At 39.4% G+C, this 27683-nt stretch overlaps 1 protein-coding gene across 3 annotated transcripts; it reads right to left on the bottom strand.

Moving 5' to 3' along the window:
* Window positions 1–215: 215 nt before the first annotated feature.
* On the bottom strand, window positions 216–27683 carry INTS8 (integrator complex subunit 8). 3 transcript variants are annotated; one of them, XM_044424002.1, is made up of 28 exons: window positions 27560–27683; window positions 26207–26404; window positions 25439–25613; window positions 24875–25015; window positions 24217–24288; window positions 23545–23596; window positions 22196–22378; window positions 21122–21229; window positions 20141–20290; window positions 19303–19403; window positions 17510–17651; window positions 16610–16680; window positions 15583–15758; window positions 14284–14417; window positions 14095–14205; window positions 13079–13280; window positions 10888–11009; window positions 10072–10256; window positions 9383–9416; window positions 8960–9016; window positions 8817–8878; window positions 7182–7300; window positions 6448–6551; window positions 1650–1700; window positions 1392–1465; window positions 1247–1311; window positions 592–635; window positions 216–433 (listed from the first exon to the last, which is right to left on the bottom strand). In XM_044424002.1, exons 2-28 carry the CDS (start codon window positions 26334–26336, stop codon window positions 317–319), a joined length of 2982 nt encoding a protein of 993 aa, XP_044279937.1. In that variant the 5' UTR covers window positions 26337–26404; window positions 27560–27683; the 3' UTR covers window positions 216–316. The 3 variants fall into 3 exon arrangements, 2 of the variants coding, with proteins under 2 accessions (XP_044279937.1, XP_044279936.1); XM_044424001.1 differs by having other exon boundaries at window positions 25439–25616; XR_006414076.1 differs by lacking the exon at window positions 216–433 and having other exon boundaries at window positions 1392–1461; window positions 25439–25616.

Here is a 27683-nt window from a genome sequence, read left to right on the forward strand (position 1 = left end):
TCATGAGGTGCTACCGTAACTTCTATACAAGCTGCCACAAACCAAGAGAAAACAGCAGTTTAAACTACTAGGGGGGTTAGTAGTTCACTGTTGAGGCTGCCTCTCTCCATTCCAGCTTGCATCTTTGTAATGCATTACAAAATCTAACCTACTTCTGTATAGTCTTGTAAAAATGAAAAGAATTTAAGTTTTCTAAATAGGAAAATACCACACAGTATGTTTATAAATATGTATTGTAAAAATGTCATGAGTTAAATAAACTATTGGAGTATCTTACAGCTGCTATATTTTGTCCCACTATATTAAAAAGTGGTCTTTAAAAGTAAAGTTTTGCCATTGCTTGCAGAAACTTCTTTTTTCGCCTTTGAGCAGCAAGCTGTAGTACTTCCTCTGGATTACTAGAATTCAGTTCTGTCTGTCCAATAGCTTTAATCTGTGTAAAAAAACAACAGGCAATAAGTAGGTTCAAGATTCATCTTTAGAACATTTTATACTTTCGGGAGGGGGTAGTCAGAATTCAGATTGGTTGCATCTCTATTTAATGGCTGCACATAACAGTAGAAAAGGGTAAGTGTTCAAACAGTAACTTACAGCTATTTGTCTCTTGTCTGTCTCTCCTCGCTTATGATGAAGATCTGAAATAACATTAAGGAGATCTAGGAGTATGATGAGCAAAACTTTAGTTTTAGATTCAGATGACACGTGTGCCAATTATTTTCAGGTTCTTTATCCTCATACAATGACATAGATCCTAACTTTTTGCTCCCTGAACAGAACAAGTATTATAATCCTTCTAAAGGCATAATTTGCCTTTTTGGGTTATAAAGTTCAATATTCAAGCAGATACCTTTGGCACATGTCCACTGTTTTACACAGAATGTTGGACTTAACCTGTATACAAGTCCTACCCATTGGGCTATACTAAATGCAGCCATCAACAAGCGAGGTGGGATAAGTACGCTTCACTTTTCGTTTTCCCACCATGAAGAATATATTTGTATTGTTCTTCCCGCCTACTTCAGTAGGATGTGAAAAGGGCTTATATATTATCCATTTAGCATGAGTGAAAAGCCCCACATTAGTTTCCTTTGTTTTCTTCTCTGTTTGTGGTATTTGGGAACTCTACTTTTTTGAAAATGTAGCCACTGCTATCAGCCTATTTAGTATAAATTGAGGATTTGATACTGCTTAAGATACTGGTCTTCAAAACAAATCAGTTCTTTATTTTAAAGAAATAAAAGGATACATGTCAAATATTCCAAGATGGTAATATCCCAGATATAGTCATAATAGGAGTCCATCGCATCATGACTGAAAAAGAAAGCTTTAGTTAATCCATGTCAATCTATTATACAATATGTAAACATCTGAAAATCAAACAATTTGTTTACCTGTTTTGCTCCTGAAGTGCTTTAAATGCAGTTTTATAATCTACTTCTCGAAGAAATTGGCATAAAATTGCTACCTTGACGGGAAAAAAAAGATGAGCCATCACACCATGCACTACTTATACAAGTACCATATTTTCATAGGAGCGTATTTTACCATTTATATTACACTTCAAAGGCATGTGTAGGCCTGCCAGTTTATTCTGGTAATCTTGTTTGAGGAGGACATTATATAGTTAACAGCTGGATACATATTCTTACCTGTGTATGGCAATTAAGCAGAGAACAGCATTTTATCATTCGTTTTATCACCTAGAGAAAAATACATGTAACATTTTAAGCTAGCCTATAAATGCATCCACACAATTACATGAGATAGCTATGCAATACTTGGGGTATACCATTCAGCTCCCATAAAGAAACACTATTTTGCTTCTGCCCAAAAAAGCACCACAGCAAAATAACCATAAATTATTCTTCATTCCCCAGGGATATACTCTCACTATTCAAGCTTCTGCTTTGCCTAGGATTAGAGTTCTTTGGCTGTGAGGATGCCAAAAGTAGAAAAAGCTATTCGTGTTGTAATCAGTAAGGTATTCTAGTTAGCTGTTGCTACCGGAAATGAAAGAAACAAAAATGCCTCTGAGTAACTAGCCAGGGTGGGTTGCTGTGATGTTCAAACCCGGACTGCAATAAGCCATACTGACAACCCATGGCTTGCTCTAAAGATTGTGGGACCCAGAACAAAAACCCTGTTGTAGGAATCAGTGAGCAAGCTGCTTTGCAAGATCTGTGGTAATCTTGCTATTTGTCACAGGAGAGCTGCTGCCACCTTGTATAATCAGTCCTGGATAGTGGATTGTTCATAGGTTAAACTCCAAGTTAACCTGTGATTGATTTTCAGATTAAAGTGCTTAATCCATACTTATCCAGGTTCATATTTCACACAATCTTCCAACTGGAAAACTGGAGGTTAATTATGCCAAGCAGAAAAAACTCACACGTGAAACATTACCAAAAAAATTGTGGACTGATTAATTAACAATGATTTGTCGCCACCACATGCAAGCAAAGTCAACATATAACATTCCCGCGCAGCTTAACACAGGTTTTTCTGCTAGGTGGGCTTGAACTGGCAGCACATGTATTTCCTTTATATGGAGATGTTCCCAAGAAGAAATTGTTGCAAACAGTATGAATTATGTATGGGACCAATTCAGGTAGCAGTGGCAAATTTCCAGACTGCAAGAACCTACCATAACAAAAGCATTCTTGTCTCCATAGTGGGACATGGTAGGGGAGAGGTTTTTCAACTGATAATTTAGTTGGAATGTTATTTGTTTAAAAACTTCTATAATATCTGACTCCTTCATGGATCACTGCCTTGTTGTGGCGAAGGGACTTGCATAGCTCAATGAAGCTATGAGCTATGCCATGCCGGGGCACCCAAGACATACAGGTCATAGCAGAGAGCTCTGACAAAACGTGATCCACTGGAGAAGGAAATGGCAACCCACTCCAGTATCTTTGCCATGAAAACCCCATGGACCGTACCAAAAGGCAAAAAGATATGATGCCAGAAGATGAGCCCCTCAGGTCAGAAGGTGTCCAATATGCTACTCGGGAAGAGCAGAGGGCTAGTACTAGTAGCGCCAGAAAGAATGAAGCAACTGGGTCAAAGCTGAAAGGACACTCAGTTGCTGATGTATCTGGTGGTGAAAGGAGAGTCCGATGCTGCAAAGATCTATACTCCATAGGAACCTGGAATGTAAGATCCGTGAATCAAGGCAAGCTGGATGTGGTCAAACAAGAGATGACAAGACTGAACACCGACATCTTAGGAATCAGTGAACTAAAATGGACAGGAATGGGTGAATTTAATTCAGATGACCATCAGGTATATTACTGTGGGCAAGAATCCCTCAGAAGAAATGGAGTAGCCTTCATAGTCAATAAAAGATAGGAAAAGCAGTACTGGGATACAATCTCCAAAATGACAGAATGATCCCAGTTCGAATCCAAGGCAAACCATTCAACATCACAACAGTCCAGGTCTATGCCCCAGCCACTGGTGCTGAAGAGGCTGAAGTTGACCGGTTCTATGAAGGCCTAAAACACCTTCTAGAATTAACTCCAAAAAATGATGTCCTTATCATCATGGGGGATTGGAATGCTAAAGTAGGAAGCCAAAAGATAACCGGAATAACAGGCAAGTTTGGCCTTGGAGTACAAATGAAGCAGGGCACAGGCTGGTAGAATTCTGTCAAGAGAACACGATGGTCATAGCAAACACTCTTCCAACAACCTGAGAGACGACTCTACACATGGACAACACCAGATGGTCAACACAGAAATCAGATTGACTATGTGCTCTGCAGCCAAAGATGGAGCAGCTCTATACAGTCAGTAAAAACTAGACCAGGAGCTGACTGTGGTTCAGATCATGAGCTTCTGGTTGCAAAATTTAGGCTTAAGTTGAAGAAAGTAGGGAAAAGCACTAGGCCACTCAGGTATGACCTAAATCATATCCCTGATGAATATACAGTAGAGGTGACAAATAGATTGAAGGAATGAGATCTGATAGGCAGAGTGCCTGAAGAACTACGGACGAAGGTTTGCAACATTGTACAAGAGGTAACAACTAAAGCCATCCCAAAGAAAAAGAAATGCAAGAAAGCAAAATGGCTGTCTGAGGAAGCATTACAAATAGCTGAGGAAAGAAGGGGAGCAAAAGGCAAGGGAGAAAGAGAAAGATACACCCAGTTGAATGCAGAATTCCAGAGAATAGCTAGAAGAGATAAGAATGCCTTCTTAAATGAACAGTGCAAAGAAATAGAAGAAAACACTAGAATAGGGAGACCAGAGATCTCTTCAAGAAAATTGGAGATGTGAAGGAAACGTTTCATGCAAAGATGGGCATGATAAAGGACCAAAATGGCAGGGACCTAACAGAGGCAGAAAAGATTAAGAAGAGGTGGCAAGATTACACAGAAGAACTATACAAAAAAGAGCTTAATGTCCCTGATAACCACGATGGAGTGGTCACCGACCTTGAGCCAGACATCCTGGAATGTGAAGTCAAAGGGGCCTTAGGAAGTCTAAGCAAAAACAAAGCTAGTGGAGGCGACAGTATTCCAGCTGAGCTATTCAAAAACTTAAAAGACGATGCAGTAAAAGTGCTACACTCAATATGCCAACAAATTTGGAAAACTCAACAGGGGCCACAGGATTGGAAAAGGTCAGTTTACATTCCGATCCCAAAGAAGGGCAATGCCAGAGAATGTTCAAACTACTGTACCACTGCACTCATTTCACATGCTAGCAAAGTGATGCTCAAAATCCTACAAGCTAGGCTCCAGCAGTATGTGGACCGAGAACTACCAGAAGTACAGGCAGGATTTCGAAGAGGGAGAGGAACTAGAGATCAAATTGCCAACATATGCTGGATCACGGAGAAAGCTAGGGAGTTCCAGAAAAACATCTACTTCTGCTTCATTGACTATGCTAAAGCCTTTGATTGTGTGGATCATGACAAATTGTGGCAAGTTCTTAAAGAGATGGGAGTACCAGACTATCTTATTTGTCTCTTGAGAAACCTATGTGCGAGTCAAGAAGCAATAGTGAGAGCTGGACACGGAACCACTGACTGGTTCAAAATTGAGAAAGGAGTTTGGTAAGGCTGTATACTGTCACCCTGCCTATTTAACTTGCGTGCAGAGCACATCATGAGAAAGGCGGGGCGAGATGAATCACCAGTTAGACTTAAGATTGCTGGGAGAAATATCAACAACCTCAGATATGCAGATGATACCACTCTCATGGCAGAAAGTGAAGAGGAACTAAGAGCCTCTTGATGCAGGTGAAGGAGGAGAGTGAAAAAGTTGGCTTGAAACTCAACATTAAGAAAACTAAGATCATGGCATCCGGTCCTCTCACTTCCTGGCAAATAGATGGAGAAGAAATGGAGGTAGTGCCAGATTTTATTTTTCTGGGCTCACTGCAGATGGGGATTGCAGCCAAGAAATTAAAAAACGCTTGCTCCTGGGAAGGAAAGCTATGGCAAATCTAGACAACATACTAAAAAGCAGAGACGTCACCCTGCCAACAAAAGTGCGTATAGTCAAGGCTATGGTTTTCCCAGTTGCAATGTATGGCTGTGAAAGCTGGACCATAAGGAAGGCTGAGCGCAAAAGGATTGAGGCCTTTGAATTGTGGTGCTGGAGGAGACTCCTGCGAGTCCCTTGGACCGCAAGGCGATAAAACCGGTCAGTCCTAGAGGAGATCAACTCTGACTGCTCTTTAGAAGGCCAGATCCTGAAGATGAAACTCAAATACTTTGGCCACCTAATGAGAAGGAAGGACGCCATGCAGAAGAGCCTAATGCTGGGAACAATTGATGGCAGAAGAAGAAGGGGACGGCAGAGGATAAGGTGGCTAGATGGAGTCACTGAAGTAGGCGGTGAGCTTTGGTGGACTCTGGGGGATGGTGGAGGACAGGAAGGCCTGGAGGAGTGTTGTCCATGGGGTCGCGATGGGTCGGACACGACTTCACGACTAACAACAATAATATCTGATTTATAGCCTGCCCCATTTTAAGGGCTTTGGCTAGCTCACAAGGCACTAACAATTCTATCCCACTCCTGGTCAGTAACAGCCAATTTGAATATAGACTTTATACTACTTCTAAAGATACCCAAGTTTGGAAAGCCCTCGAAAGATAAAGTTGGGAGAAAGCCATAAACAATGCTTTTTTGTGTGCTCTTGCAGATCTGATTTACATAGGTGACACTTAATGAGAGTGTTCCGGGGTAATCTTAAAGGTTCCTGGCAGCACTTCTAAGCATTCAATCCATTCTACAGAGGGTCTGCAGCACTTGAGTAGCTGAGGAAAGCATGAGAGGAAATGGATTCAGTAAGTCTGGAATCTTGAACTTTAACCAATGGGTCATCATTATTAAACTTGTGTTATCAAGCTCTCAGAACACAACTTCTATTTTACATTTGTAAAGTATAACAAACCTATACAGCTGTTTTACTTGTTCACTGCCACATAACTCACCTGATCAGTATAGACATCAGGTGGGACCATTTTAGTAAAGAAATCTGAGCACACAGCTCCTGCCTGAAGATAGTAGTGAAGGGCAGCAGAGTACTGATTCGTTGCTGAATTGGAGACAGACAAAAAAAGAAGTAAATGCCAAGTTAACACAATTATTTACTCAGTTCAGTTTCTATCCCGCATTTTTAAAAAAAAGCTTGCAATGAGTAAGAATAATCTTGAGTGAGTAGGCAAAGCTGTCAACTTCAACATGTCCTTATAGTTAATCTAAGGAAAACTGAAAAGGAAAATGTGGCAGCAATGGAGACCAGCAAGCAGTATATGAAAGGCAACTATATTACTTTAGGATGTATTTTTAAATTACCAACAAGAGCCAGTGGCTCATCGAAGAGAAGAGAAGCATTTGAACTGAAAAAGAAGTTGGACAGTGGGGTGGGGCCTGAATTGGCAGCTCTTGATAAAGATGTGCCAGTTATCAAATAGAAATTGAGGTGTCTTCAGACTCTGAAAGTTTACTCATGGAAAATACAAATCCAATTAAAGTACAATGAGAATGTATGCTTGTGATAATCTGCCTGCTTGCAATATCAGACATTCCTGTTATAGAAATCTCAAAAGCTGCACTGTGCTGGGTCTAGTAAACCTGTCCTCATACCCTGCATATAAAGGAAAACATCTGAAATCAGCCAGCAAGATAACCACAGAACTGACAGAAAGGGGTGCATTCGACTTACCAAAATATATATCGGCCTGAATGATTAACCAGAAGTGATTGTTTGAATTGATAGTCAGTGTGTAACTGACAAGCTCTTTGATACTAACAGCTACTGCTTCAAAATCCACAGACTGTAAGCTAAAATGATAAAAGTTTTATGACATTAGGAATGGTAAATATAGCTAAACCTTGAAGTAATCATACACAATTTAAATCATTTTTCCTGAAATACTCCCTTACTTGGGGATTTTAGGAGAAACTAGCAAGAAGCAAGAGTGCAAAAGCTAGACTGTACTACGGGTAAAAACTGCACTACTTCATTTTTGCCTTATGCCTTATCTATAGTAAGAAAGTACTGCAATCTTTAAAAAAAAAGTGTCTATCTACAGTGGCCTACACAAGCTGAAAAAGGCTCTCAGCTTGTCTGAAATACTCTGCTTTTCAGACAGATCTCTTGTACTTCCTTACCAATATCATCAGCTATGTTTGTGGAACCAACCCCCACCTGCCCCACCTGCCCAGACTGTGTTACATAGCCATTCTAACAAAACAAAGCAATATGTACACCAGAAAAGGGTTTAATCCTTGGTAGTATGTTGGGCCCAGCTTTAAGACTGTTGCTATATAATGTGTAATTGAAAATGGTCTAGCTCAATCAACTACCAGTTTAAACCACCCTAGGGAAAACATGGAATCGCCTAGTAGTGTTCTCATGCATCCCTTTGCCATAATCCCTCCATGCCTGTAAGTACTGTATCTACTTCCAAAACATCTTGTTCTAGTCTCCAAAAATAATATAAACTAAAACAATAAAACTTATACGTTACTGCGGTCTTCCCCAATTTGGTGTCTTCCAGATGTTTTAAACTGTAACTTCCACCAATTTTAACCAATGGCCATGCTGGCTGAAGCTGAAGGGAACCGAAGTTAGGAAATGCTGCCTTAGGTCACAATCTTATGGTTACCAGAGGCTGTCTAAATGGCCACAGGATAGGTCAGAGTCCCAGCTCTGGCATTAGAAGCCACAACTAGGATTCAGATTGTAGAATCCTCTCCCTCTGTCTTGCAGTCTGCTCCCCCTCGCCCCGCACTGGCTCTAACCCCAAATCTTCAAGTGCAACTTCAGAGTCAGCAGAGAGTTGGGCTGCACCAGGATACAAGGCATCCCAGCAGTTTCAGCCCTTCCCTGTGCAACTATGGGAAAAAGATACAGATGGTTGAATTAAGCTATCTTTGCCTTTTGCAGGGCCAGAGAAGCACAGAATCTATCCTTTCTTTCACACTCCTTCTGTGCTTGATTGGATGCCTGTAATCCTCCAAGTTCAAAGAGTTACAAGAAGCCACAATGGGATGGCGCCCTTACTGTATTACCTCTAAGGCTTCACTCATATCCTACTACAAAGCACACATACTTATCTCCTCCAGTTTGGAGGGCTAAGGACGTTAAAAAAAAACTGATCCACTGAAGATGGTAATTTTACAGCTTTCTTGATACCCAGCTGGTAAGTTCACAGTTCTGTGTGCTTCTCAGCTGTTCCCAGCACCAAAAAAAGACAGTCTTGAGGTGAGGGATCCAGGCCCAAGAAAGCATAGAATTATCTGCATAGAATTGGAGGTACATTTATTTCATAGAGTTGAAATACAGTTTTCTTACTTTGGAATAGATGATGGCCAAATTGAAATATGTTCTGCTGTGATATCATTCACAATGTCTTCCTAGAAGAGGAAAATATTATGTATGAACTAGGTCAGAAAAGACAAAGTCAAAGGTTTAGGCAAGGTAAGTACTGCACTGACCCGAACATTATGCAGCTTTACAAACAAGGATAATATTGTCGTCAACACGAGAGGTTCCTACAAGAATAGTGAGAAAATATAAAAGTTTACAATTGTTTTTGGTGTCAATGAAGTCTAGTTTTCCTGAACATACTTTCACTATGTTTATGCAAACTTACACTGATCCTGTATTCACAATTTTTAGGTTACGGAGTGATAATAATTTTCTGCAAAACATGCAATATTCTAATGATTATGAGGGTCACAGTTTAATAAGGCCCCTTCCAACTGCCCAAGTCTGTCAATGAAGTTTAAAAGCTAGACTGATTATCATGTACACTTTTAAAATCACTCTCTTACTAAATATCCTTTACAATACAAATATGAACTATTAACCACAAGAAAAGTCAGTTTGAGTGTTTTAATTTTTCACACCAAACTCACCCGCAGTTTTTTGACAAAAGAGATCAGTTCACTCCTAAAGAAAAGAATGTCTTATTTAGTGTATTATTAGTATACTGGCAGCATTTATTCAATTGCTTTCTTTGCCTGGAGGCATGAAGCAACAAATAAAGGTTTAAACAGAAATTTTTAACCCAGGAATTGAGGGGCATAAGCCACATGCTGTTTTTTTCACGTTTAAGTAACACTGCAGGAACACTCCATTTCTGGGTGTTTTATTACAATATGTGAAAACCAAAACTGTGAGTTGCATATCAGTAAAACACCCCAGAGTAAATCCATTAACAAAGCATGACTTAACTCTGGACTATTTAATCCCTAATCTACCCAGAGGTTTTGGATTTAATCATCATGAAATCAACCCAGGAATGGGGAAATGAAGCTGAAAGCAGAAATGATGAGTGCACAGAGACAGCATGCTTATCACTTAGCTTGTCTCCAGAAACCTTTTGGTTGAACAATTCAGGAATTGCCAGGATTCCATGCAAACCATTAACATAATGATCCTTCCTTTTTTTTAAGGTATTACTGGTACACCACCTAGTCCATATATAGTAATTAGCAGTTTAATAAAGTTAGGATTGCAGCATTGTTATGGATACTTTTTATTATTTTAATAAAATTAATAAAAATTATGGCTAATTGCTTATTTTGGCTTTATAGCAACTTACCTGTACAAAATGCCTAATGTTGATTCTCTCTGTTTTATTAAACTCACTCTGCCATCATTCCCTCTTTTGTGCTGACTGGATACACTGCAGATTTGTACAACAACCTCCCAGAGGTCTTTAGCTGCCCGTCTACTTTCTTTTGGTCCAGGAAGATCTTTACATGTGGCAGCCAAAAGCTGTCCTAACTAAGCAGAAGACACCACTGAGAATAAGGAACAGGCAAGCCTCTGCGGTGTTTCAAAGGACAATGTGTTTCTGTCTCTAACAATTTATAGGTGGATAGAATTAGGAAAAACAAACTGGGTAACGAAATCCTTGACTACAATAAAGAAAACTACTTTAAGCAAACCCTAGAAGCTTGCACTTGCCCAAGATTTTTTTTCTTTACCTTTCTCTGGACACAGCAAATGAACTACACACCTTGTATAACACTCCACTTTTGACATTCAGAATTTGAAATGCTGAATGATGTGCAATGTAGGAGCATTTACTCTTTAAAATAACTAATTGCGCCACCTCTAAACCCATTGTCCACTCACACAGAAATAGTCATAGTCTCTGGCCTATGCTTTTCTAACCATAGACTTGAACTATATTTTACTTATATAAGAGTTATAAGAGCAAATGTGAGCAGTAACTGTAAAGATTATCAGGAGGAATTTACTTATAAATCCAAGTGTTTCATTATTCAAGTATAAGGGATAGAAACTGACATTTCTAAAACATACACATGATAAAAGCAAAGGACAGTGCAGATAAGTCTTAAGTCCACTGGAGAACCATACAATTTCAAATATATTTTGAAATATACATTACCTTCACGTAAGGATTGGCCTGAACAAGAGGGAGAGGAACTTGCATAGTTAAGTACTCATTCTCCCGCCAGTTTAACAGAAAGGCAACACATTCTTCTGCTACAACTTGCCGAAGAGGAATATCTAAAAGAATTTTAAAGAGCAACTGGTAAGATATTTTGACACAAAATTAAAAGGTTTAGGGCAGAGTTCAGGTTTGTGAAATCTATTTTTTACTACAAGACCAAAGTTTACAAATTAGTACAAGCAGTGGCTAAGTCCACATACCATAGTGACCTATTCTGTGAACAAACAAGGGTGGGTTATTCACTAAACGACCTAAGGTGCTCCTGAAAGATCCGCAGGCTCACTCACCATTCTCCCTCTGTCTTCTCCATAGGTCCTCCAGAAAGGATCCCAGGGGATTTGGCAGCTAAAGCTGCTTGTCGCTTTTCTCTTCTCTGAGGTTGGGCCCTGTTCTACTCACTGCTGCTTTTTTCATCCTTTCCCTTTTTCAAAGATTGCTGAAAGCAGCACATTGGAGGAGTTTTCAGAGGTTTGCTATTTTTTTCCTGCAAAACTGAATGTGAACAAGTATGTTTGTGGGGGGGTGGAGGGGTGGGTAGAAAGATGAAAGACCCACAATTGTGCAGGTATATATATGTGCACATGTATATGTGCCTGCATACATCTCCCCACCCCAAATAATACGTGTGTATGATGCGCATGTGTGTACAGCTGGTTTTCTGGAGTTCTGCAATTGTACAACTCTGAATAGCCAAAATGGTAAGGTTTCCCTGAGCAATATCCTGCTAAGTGCCTTCTGTCAAAGTATAGCAGCTACCAACCACAGACATGTACAAGAGCTGGCAAACAGGTTATTTCATTATGTTGCATTCACTTGGCAGCTGGCAAAGGGTCTTTGCTTGCAAAACAGGGCAGCAACTTTTACATGCAAAGGCTTTTCTTTTTAAAACTTTCCAGAAAATCTCCACATTTGTTTTGTTTTTTTTAATAGAGAAATATGCAGCCATGAATCTGCATGTATTTCCCTAGCAAACCTTCCAATTTCAGCTATTTGGAGTTGCACAACTCTGGAAAACCACCAAAATACATATATTTACAAAAATATTTGCTCATGTTCAGTTATGCAGGAAAAATAGTGGGCCGTGCTTGGGAACTCTGGAAGGGCTCTCAGTGATTATCTCTTCAGAAATCACAAATAGGGGCTTCTGGAAAAAGGGAAAAGGCAGAAAAGCTGCAGTTAGAAAAAAGGGCTTATGACTGTACTCTCACTGGGCCTGTGTCTACTCCCACATCACCATCATCAATAGTTGCTGCTGCACCTTCTCACTTCTACCACCTGCTTGCTTGCTTGCTCACTCACTGGTTCTCTGTGTGGCAAGAAGACAGCAACAGCTACTGTACTTCCTTGCATTCTGGTTGTTTGCCTGTTTGTTCTCATTCCTTTGGTCACGGTGTCAGCTGGATGAACAAGCATGTTCCAAAGGTGAAGGGGAGAAGTAAGTCAAGGGGGCTCTTGTCAGAGACCCTGTGGAGGTGTGGTCCCTCAGCAGGTGCTCCTTGATGCAGCCATGGGATCCAGATACAAAATATTCCAGGATGGAGGAGGCCAGATTACCTAGATGAAAACTAATGGTTCAGGCAGAAATGTCAATTATCTGGGGCTTATGTCTGCAGTAGACTGCGATAGCCGGAATACACAAAACTGCAACTGAGTTATTATGGAGGTGGGATTGTAACATAGCACTAAATTTGTCTAACACAACTGCACAAATACCTGGTCAAAGGCAACCAGCTGGTCAGCAGGGCTACATGAATACCTGGACAGCTACTTGACAGGTGAGGAATACTGAGGCTCAGAAATAAGCAACTGGCACAACTGTGGCAGGGAACTGCTCTTACTTTAAAAAAAAACACTATTGTTAAACAACTGGAAATCAAACCCATGGCAATCACTGCAAATCAACTAGGTATTTACCAGTAGATTCAGATCGACCATTTGCCAGCTTTCAGTTTAGGGTAAAAAAAAAATCAATCTGGAAACATTCACAGCTGTGTAAGTTATCTTCTAACTTCATACAATTTTTAACAAGAATCCTAATCCAATATCATGTCTGAGAACTCCTGATTTTTGCTAGAGTTACAATGAAAAAAGATTCCTGCTGTGTATATATGTCATGCATTCTTACCAGGTAACCTCATTTCTAAGTATCCTCGAACTCTGCTGATCAGGTCTGAGGGAGGACGTTCTCCTGAAAGCCCTGCTCCTGCTTCATGGGTATAAATATCCAGAAGAAGCATCTCATTCAGCATGACTTGGCGAAGCTTTGGAGAAAACTCTGTTACAAGCTCCAGGCAAGCAGCAAAAAGCTGTTTTGCATGGATAAAATCCTGTAATAAGAGCAACTGTGAGCAGTTGGTCTATTTCACAGTTACAAATATAATTCTTAAAACAAATCATTTTAATAGTGTACAACAGCCTGGTCCAAACTGGAACTCTCCACAGGTTTCTAATTACAACTCTTAGTTGTAATCTCTAATTACAGGATGATTGGTGTGATAGGAATTACAAACTAACATGCCTGTTGGGCACCAGGCAAGGTAAGGGTGATGTTGTACAACAAAAAGACTGAGTCCCATGATACCTTAAAACCAACACATTTACCCTATGCAAGCTCATCCAATAGCAGCTTTCACAGACATTGAGGGAAAGATGACTACTACTACATGGCATTTATATACTGCCTGAAGCCAAAGGTCTCCGGGCAGTTCACAACATTTTAAGTTACCCATCCAGATTTCAATCAAGGCAGACCCCACTTAGCTTTCAAGATTAGGCAGGCTCAGGCATTCCAGGCTATATGGAAGCTATATGAAAGTATTTATTAATATATATCATTTATTTGAAGTATTTTAATGCCACTCAGCCAAAAATGCTCCCAAAGCAACTTACATATAACCAATTAAGCCATACAGTCTGTCCACAGGCTTACAATCTAAAATGATGCTATAAGGAAAAAGGGATGCAGAGGGGAAATGGTCGGACACGGACACATCCCATGTACATTCTTACATAGTAGATCATAATATTTTAAAAGTACAAAAGATTTTCTAAACTATAGTTTTATTTGGAAGCTGTTTTTCTTTGCTGTATCTAAGAATGTTAATAAGCAACCTTTATAAAGAAAGATAAAGGCTTCCTCACCTTGATTGTACTGCAATGTAGCCCTTTGGCCATCAGGATGTAGACCAAATCTCTTGTCAAATTATCTTTAATTCCTAGAATAACGCTACCATAAACATTTGGTACTTCCCACTAAAAAGAGAAAAATATACTAAGTCACCAATTGTGACTTATTATACATTTAAATAATTTAAAGGAAAATAAAAGTACCTTGTTAGAAACTGTCCAGAACTGACGTTCTGATGTCATGCCATGCAACTCAATTAAAATCTGACGAATTCTCCAGGGATCTACTGATAATATTAGTTGGTGTTCCAGCTGGCCAATGTTCACACTGGCTGAGGCTGGAAGAAAAATGGTAACATAGGTCACTAAGCAAAAATGTAAGGATTCTCCTCAGACTAACAACAACTTGAGGCAATAGATAAGTAAAAAATTAAAAATAACAGAAGTGGGATAAATCAAAGATGTATTATTTTAGCCAAATAAAATTATAATGACGTTTGCTATCACATAAACCCTTGAAAGCACAGTACGAGTTGCAGTCAGTTGCTAACACACACACACACACACCCTTCTTGACACATTAGGTTTTGGCTTCCCAGAAGGGTTACACCTAAAAGACTTTCCGCATTGTTTTGTCATTCTTTTCAGAATCACATAAGCCAATTTCTGCACCATGGCTCGGTAAAACAGTCCCAAAAAATTGAACAGGACAGCATGACAAAACAATGCAACTTCCCATTGTTTCAGACACAGTATAAAAGCAGCCTTTGCCCTAGCTGGTGTCACTGGTTATGCTGGCTGGGAATGATGAACGTTGTAAAGCAACACATCTGGAACATACTAGTTAGGAAAGGCTATTCAAAAGAATGCCTCCTGTTCTCTCCAATCTAAAAACTGGCCATCACAGCAGCATCTTGGAAAGACATGTGAAAAAACCCAATTCTTTTCCTGCACACCCAAATCCAAGCTGATCTGTTCACTAGCTCTCCAGACTGCAGTTGGGAAGACCAGCACAGAGCTGCTTTGCACTTCTCATGTGCATCTCATACTGTCACCTTGGTAAGTTGCATACTTGATTCTATGATTTTTGTTCCCACCTAGAGTTCCAGTAGTATAGTGTCAATAAAACAAAAGGCAAAGCCACCTTCTTAACTTCAAATGATAGTGGGCTGCCACAGCTCTCACTCAGATCAGCAGTGCAGGTAGCACTTCTACACGTGCAGCCTGAATGTTTCATTCAGATGCTTTCCAGAGAAGCAATTCCTACTCACCCCAGTAAAGCAGGCTGAGTAGTGAACTGGGGTATTTGATATTCCAACTGAGCTGTAAGCCCCTGTACCTGGTAGTCAGAAATATGAAGAGCAGCTGTAGTAATTACTATCACATATGCTTCACATAAGCACAATTACTTCTTTGCACCATGCATACCTATTCTTAAAGAAAATGGCAGGACCATAACATCAAATGTTTGTGAATATTTTAAAAAGAAGTAGAAGAAATAACCTGGAATATCATAAAACGAAGTTATAGGCTTAGTGCCTAGGTTGACTCGAGGTGACCTTTTCCTCATTTGGTCAATGAGAAGCTTTCGTTCATCATCTTTTAATAATGCTATGAAGAGCTCATGGGAGGAAATCATGAAGACAAACTGAAGATCTTCCAAACCCAAACACAGATTCCTGCATAAAATCAAAGGTCACTCATTGAGCAAATACTGACATAAAGAATATTTGCTTTTGGGGAGCAGTTTTTCTGTAGCAATGACATTTGGAAAATGTACTAGAGGCCGGAGAGGGGAACTTCTGGCCCTTGGGCCTTATTGGCCCTATGGAGTTTTCCTTGGATTCTTTTCTGGAGGATTCCCAACTGTTATCTCTGCTCTACGACTGGATATAAAAGTGGGGAAATCACTGCCTCTGAGTACTGTGCAAAAGAACCGTCACTGCTACCTCCAGCCACAAATAACAGCAGAGGGTGTGGGCAAAGCTTCCCTGGTGGAGCAGGTGATTACAGTGCTCCTGCAGCTGCTGGCTCTGACACAATGTTTTTGCTGTGCTTTACCTATCTTAAAGATTGAACAAGATGTTAGCTACTGGTTGCTGCACTTACTTCAGGATTTCAGAGAATCCAATGGACTGGGTGGCTGTTGGGATGCAATATTATTGTCTTCTGCACAGCAGAGGCTAAAGAGAGCAGAAAGCCTTAACTGCCTTTTATACCATGCAACTAGAGAGCATCATTACACTGGACAATGTGTAATTTGGTGTTGGCTTGGCCATGAATTATGTCAGACGACAGTGACCTCAGCGACTACTGCAAACTTTCAAAGTCGTGCAAGCAGTGGTCCTATTCAGAGCAACAGAACAGAGTAGTGGACTGAAATTTCAGGAATACTTAACTTAGATTCATTCTTTCATAAGTCTCTTTTTCCTGATACCTGTGGTAACTCATCTCTTAACATAGCTGGCCCTAGTTATACTTCTGAAAGACAAGTTTGACGAGCAAGCAATCCACTGTCGCACATACTCACTTCAGAAAATAGGCTATTTTCCTTTTTGAAGATTCTGAAGCACTTTCCACATGTATTGATTTTGAACATACCTAGGAAATTTAAATATTGAACAATTAGGTTTTTGTGGAAAACCCAGTATACTTTTCCATACTTTCATTACAAAGTACATCCAATTCCATCTTGTAGAGTTTAAAATTTTGCCATATATTGCCTATAGCAACCAGTGAAATTAAACTGCTCTACTTTGAGAGAACAGCATTTTACATAGTCCCCAAGAGAAAGGGGGGGGGGGGAGGCACAATAAAGGACTAAGGGAGCGACAAAGAGGAAAAATAACCAATTGTAACAGCTTCATAGTCAGAACCAGGAATTACCAGATCATGAGAAAAGCACCTCTGTGCAAGGGTAGACATAGAACATTAGTAAAAATCATATTTGAAAAGCATTCATTTGTTGAAGAGAATTGGGGAAAGAAAATGTAAATGCTTCTACACAGTCCGAAGTGCCTGATCCTGCCTGATCTTGGAAACTAAGCAGCATCAGACCTGGTTGAAATCTGGATGGGTGACTTAAATGTGAACCGCCCAGAGAGCTTCAGCTATGGGCAGTACAGAAAATGTAATTAATACTGATGATCATGAAATCACAAGCTAGTGCTTGCGTCTGATCACCTTATCACTCCAGCAATAATTAGTAACATGCAGATGCATCAAGTCAACTAAGAAGCCACCTGGTAACCTACTTGAACAAATTAATGATTCATCAACATAGGTGTTTTCAGACTAGAACCTTTTAGCTCCAATATAATATGTAAAGATATATGATTTAAAGGGAGCATTAAATTGAATACTTTTATGAAATAAATATAGTGGTTATGCCTAAAACTGGTTAGGTCTAAAACTGGGAACAATTCTTTACCTCAAGGAGAAAGTCTATTTTTTCTTTAGTGGGTCTAAGAAACAATTGGTTAAACTGGATTCCAACTGGTCGACCCTGCATCACATCACAAACAGTGTTGCATGCACACACCTTGAAACATATTTCATCCAGGACACTTTCCCTACATAAAAATAAGAACAGTTTTAAAAAGATATCCTTAGCAACAGGGAATATAAAAATCAAGTAAGGCGTTATCTATACCTCTGTAAAACAAATTGACCATGTAAGGCTGGAGCAGGTGCACCTAGTACCTTGGCAATGTTGCTGAAAGAGTGACCCAGACACTAGCCCTCTTGGTTATGAACATAATCTTGAAAAACAAAAGTCATTATCTGCTGCAAGTCTGAGATCAGAAGTCGTATGGAAAGTCTTCCAGTGACCAAAGCAATAATTTAACATCACTAAAAATGCTATGGTTTCATCTTATGTTCATCAGTATCATATTAACATACTGCCTCATTGAAATATGTTTCAGAACACATATTAGTAAACCATTTTTCAGCACTTTTCAGTATCTGAAGTTACAGTTATAAACCTAGTTTGGGACCCTACCATTCTGAACTTTTGTGGCCTCTGAGTTTGCATATTTTCAAGTCTGAAACTTGCAGATTTTAACATTTTAGCAATCCTTCCACATACATATTGCATACTTTCAATTATACTGTTAATAAAAATTCTGAAATTATTTCTCCTCTTGTTTTCACTTTGACTGAACAAATGGGATCACTGCAGAAGTAAGCTTTGGAAATCTATTGATTATTTACTCCCTTAAATTCAGGGATATATTAGAATATCTTGGGGCAACTGATATTCTCAACTTCTTTTAGCCATTATTTAATGCCTGTTTATCAATATAAGAGATGGCAAAAATAATGAATGCTACAGGGATGCGTCTATACACACTCTAAAACTTTACTGTCAGAAATTCTTCATTTGAAAGAAGACTCTCTTCCAAGTATGCTAAATTAAATGTCTCACAGTTGGTGACTGTGAACATTCAGATGTCAACACATCTTTGCTTGATATTTGTGCTAATATTCGTGACAGATGAAGTTTTGTGAGTGTCCAGAAAAACTCAAGAGATATATTCAGGAATGCTGACGGTTGCCTAAATAATCATTGATCAGGCATGCACAAAATTCATCCAAGATTGTCAATATGCACATTTTGGGTTTTGACTGTAACATCTATGTTGTTGTACACTGTGCGCAGAACTGAATCTTTCATAAGTGAACAAGACTTTTTCCAGTCCTCCTCCTCTCAAGACCTGCTCAGCTGGGCTTCCCAGCCCTTCAGAGCAGATGTTAAAGGCATAGGGGAGATGCAGAGGGAGGAAGAATCACCCTATTTCTGTTGTGCTGACAAACACCAACTAGAGTCCAGCCTGTGAATTTTTATTTTAAATAGTGTTATTTGCAAAATAAAACTAAGTTCATGGTCCAGGCATTAGAACTGAATGCTTATTAGCGAGCTCTGTACTGAACTGGCAACATTTACATTGTTCACAGCACATTAGTCTTGGTGAGCTGGCACCAAGAATTATTCTATTTCTGCCTGAACTATTACAACGAAGAGCAAATACTTCAGAACTTTAGAATATTGCTATTCAGGCAGTTATTAGTAAGTTCTGTGCGACTAATGACCACTTGAAGGTTTGACAAAAAAGTCCAAAGGAATGTACCATACAGAAATCCATACAATTCTGCCTAGCATTAACTATTATGTAATAGATAACATGCTTCTGAATGATTTCTCATGCAAGAGAATCTCACCCTTGTTGAGCTTTCTGGGAGAGCTCCCTTAGCACTGATTGCCTGAACTGAATAGGTAAACTGGGTGTTTGGTTATCTTCAAGGAAAATCTTCACTAGTTCCTAGAATCCAAACACAAGGAAAACATGGCAGTTTTATGACAATAAAGATAAAAGGACTTCAGTTTAATATTGTGTTGCTGCACGTGGACAACTGAGCTTGAGCATGGAAGCCACAGGTTAGCATCCTGGCTCATCCAATGCAGTTTATTTGGTGACTTCGACGAGTCATTACCTTTCCACCTAACCAGCCTCGCAGGGTTATTGTGAGATTAAATCTCAGTACTCTGAGCTCCTTGCAAAAGGATAAGGTACAAATTTAACAAACAATACAGAGAAACTAACATGTAAACTGACCAAAGAAAGCAGTAAGTACAGCTGTAATATTAAACCACAGTTAGAGTTAAAAGTCCAATCTGTCTTCTTTTAAGAGCTTAGGTAAATGGCAAAAGATCTTACTTGTTTTATTTGTTTATTGTTCAGAAAATCTAAGAATGAAGATAAAAAATCCTTTGGGAATTTTGACTACACAAACACTCTGTATACTGCAAAACTATACTGCTAAGCAAATGCCATATGACACCTAGGTTTATATTTCAGATTCAATACAGTTTTTATGTTATGTCTCTGAAAGTAACTTTAATAGTAAACTAAATAAAACATCTATGTACAACAAGCTACTTCAAATAGTAACATATTGAAGTTACTACTTCCAGTGGCAATATATTTGAGGGATGAAGTAAATAATAGAAATGATCTAATTAACAACTAATAGCAGCGCATGCTTTGCAATAGTTTACCTGATAATTGCCAGATCTTAGACAGCTATGAATTTGACTGTAGGGAGTTGATGGTTGCGTGGCAGTATCTGAAGGTGCAAGAACTCCACATGCTTGACAGTAACCAGCTAACCTCTTTTCATCAATGATACAATGAAGTGATGAGCCAATCTGTAAGATAACAATGTGTCAAATTTGTTTGGTGACTTGAAACAGACACCTGCAAAGAAGATATTTAGTAGTTTAAGTTCAAAATTAGTATGTGTGCACATTTTAACAGCCTTCCCTCAAACTAATGCCCTTTAGATGTTTTGGGCTACAATTATTTCAAAATCATTAGTCCCAGCCACCATGGCCAATAATCAGCGAGTCTAGGAATGGAAGTGCAGAACATCGGAAAGGACTTTATAATTATCCAGGGGACTTACATGTTGCAATTGACTCAACTTTCTTGAGCTTGACAAAGGATCACATAGATCTAGATAACTTTTATCTGTTCAATGAATTCACAGTCCTGTTATTTTTCTACTTGTGAAACTGCTGAATAAACACTGATAATTAATTCTTAGGCTATGATCTAATGCAGATTCTTCACATGACCTAGAGAGTAAGCTTCACTGGACACAGCGACAGAGTTCAGACAACATTCCATGGCTTGTCTTGAGTGCCAAGTTGCTTATGCAATTGATCCTGACAAGACATCCTGTCATCCAAACCTGGCAACCCTTTTATACATAAGGGTTAAACATTCCTAAAAAAGGCCATGGATTGTATAATCCAAACTCAACATGTTAACATAACATGACAACCATCAAGCAGAGGTTGCAGCTTCACACATTCTGCATGCGACACAGTCTTCCCATGGGTTAAATAACCCACCCACAAACATGGGCTGTCATGGTGTGTCAAAAATTCCAAGCACATGTAGCACTGCGCAGAATGAAAATTAAGTCTTTGATTATACTGGTACAAACTGGAATGAGTTAACATGGAACAACCCACCTTGGAAATCAGTTCTTTTGTTCGAAAAAACTTTTCCCTAGCTTTTTCATACAGATCAGAGTTTGTGGAACCTTGCTGAAAGTAGATAGCCCCTAAATCATAGCAGACCTAAAAAACAGAGAGAGGTGGGGGGGGGGATTACAGTAGAACATTTCTCTGCCAGAATCTTTAAGATAAAAAGCTGAAAGAATGTTAACTATCCTTATGTTAAAATAAAAGAAAAATTCTTAGGTGCCTGGAAAAATATTTATTTTTCCAACACATTTTGAAAACAAGCTCTTCCATCAGACTCTGCAATTAAAATTCTGCCTTAAAACATTGTTTACATTTTGCATTATTGTAAGACTGCCTTCTGCTTAGTAAGACGGAGGCTCAGGTGCTACAAGGAAGGAAGTGTGAGGAATTCGGGGGGGGGGATCCCCAGACTCTGCTCTGCTTAACATCAACCCCGAGCCTGAGTCCTGGCAAACACTCTCAGTGTTTGTAGGTCACCTGCCAGGAACTGAGCCCCATGTGCTGCAGTGCTCCTCACGCCCATTAGTGCCACTGCAAGCAGCATCTAGCAGGAAAGAAGAACGGCCTCCAGGAGTGACACCTGACACAGCCATTTGCAGTGTCCTTCTTCTGTGTCCATCACTGCCAAAAGCAGTGGGTAGAGAAGCAGGCTAGTTGGGGAATGGCGCCTGGCATGCCTGCCCAGAGATCCCCCCTTTGTATCTGCTGTGCAGTGTTGGGTGGAAAAGAATGTTGGTTGCTGGCGTCTGGCATGCCTGTTCGCAGCACCTCTTTTCTACATCCTGCAGCCCCTCTAGGCAGGAGAGGCTGTCAGTTGCAAAACTGGGGGTCCATTTGCATTCTTCTTGGCACAGCTCACTTTGCAGAACAAGGCTGAGCACAAGAGAAAGTCTGCGGATGCTAGAGGGATGGATTCCAAAGCATTCATCTCACCCCCTAGCTTCAAGTCATCCGTAACAACTTTGAATATGGAATGTCATATTGAGGCATTATGAATCATATCACAAACCCTCCACATAGTTATAGCAGCTGTATTTTCAGTAAAAGCATCTGGCATACCTGGCAATGCATTTCATCAGCACTGATACTAAATCCAGCTGTAGAACTCTCAGTTTCTCCATTAACCATACAAGGTTCCATAGCAAGCAAATCTAGAGTCCTTATTGTGTGTATGTAAAGATCTGTATTTAACTGGAGTGCACCTTCCAACACCAGAATAGAATCTGCAGCCTGCTCTTTTAGCTGTAACCCAGAACAAATATTAATATTATTTATATTTTTAGAATACTTATGAGAAAGTTTTCATTTTTTCTAGTCCAAGACGAACAATGTATGATTAAATTCCACACTAACAAATGCCAACCATTCTCCTTCTCAAGGAAAGCTACAAAGTCATATACCCTCAAGCAACGACCTTCAACTTGCTTCAAGTTCATTTGTACACTGAAAGAATAAGTCAAGATGCTGAAGTCAGATGAGAAAAAAAACCCACGACTGCATTATTCATTCTCCTATTTTTGTCTTGGAGATAATACTTGTTATGTAGTTCCCATAGATGTCTTCCTGAACCACTGAAAATAGAGAATTTTATCTTTGCTGGGAGGAAAGGTAATTTAAAGCCAGACTGATAAATCTGGAGCAAAAGGAACAGAACAGGAAAAAGAAATGTGTGTGTGGGTGTGCATGAGAGAGAGCAAGAGAGAGAAATGGCCACTCACTGTTCTTTCAACAGGAAGGATGAGTTAAATGGCAGAACATATGCAACACACATTCACTGAAATGAATGTTTTTACTATGGAGCTATGCTTTCAATTTCAAAGAGATCAATGGGCCACACAATGAACTGCATGGGAACATTTCCTGTCTTCGCATGCCAAGACACACATGCCTCATAAGCATGCGCAACGCACACAGTCCCTGCAGCTTGGAACATTCCTACCAGTGCAAACTTGGCTCAGAATTCTGCAAAGCAATTCCATGAACACCTGTTCTGAATGGAAGCACAACTATTTGTTCTTTTCTCATGCTGTTGCCACTTGCCTGCAGGAGAAAGTATATAAAATAACTTACCCTCCTAAGGCAGACCAAAGAGACAGCAGTTAAAGGAATCACAGTTTTGTAACACCGTGAAAAATAAATCCAGTATCAAATTCATTTTCTCTGGCTGTACTTTTGTGGCCTAGTTTCTTGCACCACAATGCTCCTCCCAGAAAAAAAGTTCCTTGAAGAAAGTCTTCAAATCAAACATGGAACTGGCGAATAAGCCAGTACCAAATTTCACAGAAAACTTACATGGGAACAGTGCTTAAATGGAAATTTTAATTTGGTATGTGCATCAAGTCCCATGTTCTTTATTTTAAAATATAAATCCACTCACACTCATGTACAATAAAGAGAAAGGGACTTACCACTTTTAAAATATTTTCTGTTACTTCCTTTTCTTGTTGAATCTGATTCATCCTAGGCAAAAAACAACACCTATCCTAAATTTACTATTCAAAGTAATAACAGTTATAGACTGCTCTGTCTCTTGTGTATCTTACACATTTAAACTGGAAGAAAACAAAAATTATTTACAGCATTTCAAACGCCTTGTTTTTTAAAGATTCTTTTTCAAGAATTGATATCTGATTCATTTTAATTTTTAAGATGTTTTTCCAAGCTTATCAGAATAGGATTTGCAACTTAATGGACAGAACATATTGACCTGGTTTGTACAAAAGGTGGTGCCAGTGGAGGTGCAGGGAAACACTAGATTTATCTGTTTGCCATCATCATTTTGCATAGGAAACTTCCAACTGATGGTTGTATATGCAAAATGATAGTACACACCATGACAAATTTTGGGTTACTTAATTCATGTTCTGCCAGTGTTATGTGTGAATAGCTCCACTTACAGTTTAGGGATCTTCCATTTTTTTTAAAAAAGTATCTTTAGTAACACAATTTTCTAACAGTCAGTTGATAATGTAACTAACATAAATATCAGATAAACATTGGTAAACAATTCCTGAATTAGGGTTAATTTGATTTGATAAGCGTAGCATCAGTAAGGGTCAGAGTTATATGCATAAACTTACACATTTAACTGAGGTGGACCAGGTTTCACTTGCTTGACAGGGAAGCTACTTTTGACTATGGTCCTAATAGCCCTAATAAAAGAAAGTGAAAAAATTATCACTGAATATTTAATAATTTCAACAGCCTGTTCTTGGGGCTTAAAACAGAAGTCTGTGTGGCTGCAAGTAAAACCCAAAGAATGACGCAGCCATTAGCTATTTAAAAGTCTTAACAATGTCTCTGTTTATGTAAATGTCATGCACAGTACCATACATAAAATTGCCAACTTTCCTATTCTGCATACACACGCTGGGATGTTAAAGTCACCAAAGCCCCAAACTAAATAACAAATTGATTTCTAGAGATTTCTGATTTCCTAAAATGTGCACTGAATAGCAGTCAACCTCCTTTCAGGTTCAGTAACATATACCTCCTTTTAGTTTGTAATTTTACAGAAAAAATGTTAAAATTAGGGAGTTAACATATACAGTGTTTTATTTATGACAACTACTAAAAAATGCTCACCCATGTACACAAACTAATTTCTGAACTAGGATTCCAGAATCTATCCAAGCAAAGCCAATTCAGTTAAAGGTTTATAATCAAATTAGGATTTATTTAATCTTGATGTCCCACTACGTATTTGAACTATAACACCCCAAACAATTAATATCTCACCATCTGTTGTACAGCAGTATAGCCATTGCAGTAGTTGGTGGCAAACTGGCAAGGTCCACATCTACATGTTTAGTTCCTGGAGGAACCTTACTAATACACAGCAGTTCATTGAGCAGCATGTTCAATACAGGAACAGATAGGCTAAAATATAAGACCAAAGACCATTAATATTATGAAGATCAGAGCTTAGTTTTGTTACAGAACTCCCTTAAATAACAAACATGACCCTCCAGCAGGAGCTTATCAGCCATTATTATTATATTAATATTCACTGTTCTAGGATGGCACATGTCAGTTTTTGAAGGTGCTCTTTCATTCAGGCATCAACAAGACTCAGACCTGCTTAATTTCATTAAGATTGTTGCACCGGGGTTAGGAGTTAATAGTATCAGTCTATAGGTCCTTTAAAAGCAGATTTACATTACTGCTTGTGCTACTTTAAATTGGAGCCCAGAGAACAACATGAGAGTCAATAAAAACCCAGAAAGCCACACAAATAATCTGAAAATACAATCTGTGTCATCATTCTACATTAGCAACATTAACCAAGAAATCCACCAATACCTTTTCTCCAACACATCCAAATCCCACTTTAAATGTGCACCAACTTTCAGAGCAAGTAACTTTAAAATTCGGTTTCTTTTGTTATCAGGCGGAGGCTGAACCTGATTCTGCTCATTCACTAAAGGTTTGGAAGCTTGCTCCAAAAACTGAACAATTAGTTGAACTGGTGACGGATCTACTGGGCAGAAAAGAAAGGTTTTAAAACTAACATTCTGAATAGAAACACCACAGCGGAAGAAGGCAGTAAAGACACAGTAAGCAGCACTGTTTTCAGGGCCACCCAAACTATGATTTTCTTTGGGAGAAATCTTAATGTTATTTAACACTGCAGTGCTGTGTATATATGGCCATTTCACAGATTGCAAAGAAAGAAATAACACACTGTTACCAAGTGTGCAGGGAACTATAGTCAATTGTAGCTTCATACAAGATATTTGTGTTTCCAAATATTTATAATACTCATATTCAAGCATACACCTGTATTTCACATCTCCAAAGTATGTACACATGAAAAACAAAGTAATGTACAATATAGCCTTAGGCTAAAACTCCACTGATTTCAAGGGAATTTAAGCAGCTTAACTGTGCACAGAACTGCAACCTCAGACAACTGAGATTAGCAAACAATAGTTTTAACTGCCCATGGCATAACAAAAGGGCCAATACAATTAAAGAGCATCCCAACAACTCTAAAAGAAAACACAATAAAACTCACTTAGCCTTTGCAATCATTTATAAAGATTGTTGTTTAGACCACGGCTTACTAACCAGGAGAAACTTTTTTCAGATGCTTTTCCAGCAGGGACTCTTCTAACAGGAACTCAAACCAGGAGGTCTGAGGTGGGGTGCATGGCCGGCTAGAAGTGGCAGCTTCCCGGTCAGCAGCTTCTACACTCATTGTCCTCTCTGAAGTTTCTTTCAATTTCTGGGAGCAATCCGTTGAGCCAGTAGCAACACCAGATGCCTCTGATTTAAAAGAAATATGCTTTAAGCTAGACACGACTACTCCGTAAAACATAAAATCTTATCACAAAACAACACATTCCCACTGCATTCCACAATGCAATCACAAAAAAGCTGGACAGTCAAGTGGGCAAGGAAGAGAGAAGCATCTCGTATTCAGAAACTTTGTTTTAAATAATTTTGCCACAAACCAACTAGAACCCTCAAATAAACGGAAACTTATATAAAAATAAACATAAACACCACATTGCTACATGTGCACATACACACTCCCCTGTAGCACCTTAGTGGCATTTATTTTTGTGGCTCATCAGATGCATTGTTATTATCAGTGAGCAAGTACCATGTTCACTGATAAAAGAGAAAAAATAGAGCTAAAGCCAGAGAGAGAAAAAACTGTAAACCATGAAGTTTGCACAGAAATATCACAATCCAGACTTTTTGAACCAGTTTAGACTGCTTCCACTAAACCTGTGCATGTGTGTACTTCACCCAAGGATAACAATTCAGGTACCTGAGGAATTGCATTCCAGTCCACACCACAAATGTCACACAATAAACCTGTTATGCCATGCATCCACTTTTTTTGCTATTAATAGCCATACTCAGGCACCACCATCCCTGCATTTATCAAAAACCTTATTGTACTTGAAAGACTTAACCGTACAACACACAATTCCTTAATCGGGCTCTCTTTTATTCCAGAACCATGCAGGCTTCTGGAATGCACATTGTGCGCGTGTGTTTTCACAACTAGAAAGTGAAGGTCCACCTTAAGTTATCAGTCTGGTGCTAAATAGCAGCCCAGGGCAACCGCACAGCTAGAATTACAGAACATAGCGTCTCTTATTGTATGGCTCAGACCGAGAACCTCGTTTCATTATGACCATCCTTTTACACAAAAATCTCCCCCTGCTCCCCCAACGATTCATTTCAGCCAGCTAGTTTAGATAAGAGAGCCTTCTTATCGCTGCCGGGGGTCAGAAAACCTTGCAGGTCTACAGTAACCGTCTTACCGGAAAGCCACCTGTCCATCCCCACTTCTCCTCCCCTCTCCTGAGCCTCCCATCCCCTCTGAGAGACCCCAAACATCAAACCCTGCCCCAGTTACTCCCGGCTGCCCACACCATGACAGTTCTTTTCTCAGATTACACGTACGTTTTCATGCGTGCTCCCACACGCGGGGCCGGAAAAGCTAGCTCGGTGCTCCCGCCTCTTCGCTCCCTCGCCCTGCCGCTAAGCCCCGGGAGGAACTCGCCCCTTCTCACGCCCGCCCTCCAAA

The sequence above is a fragment of the Varanus komodoensis genome, unplaced genomic scaffold, assembly GCF_004798865.1.
Source record: "Varanus komodoensis strain SLA01 unplaced genomic scaffold, ASM479886v1 scaffold14_1, whole genome shotgun sequence".
Classification (NCBI taxonomy): Eukaryota; Metazoa; Chordata; class Lepidosauria; order Squamata; family Varanidae; genus Varanus; species Varanus komodoensis.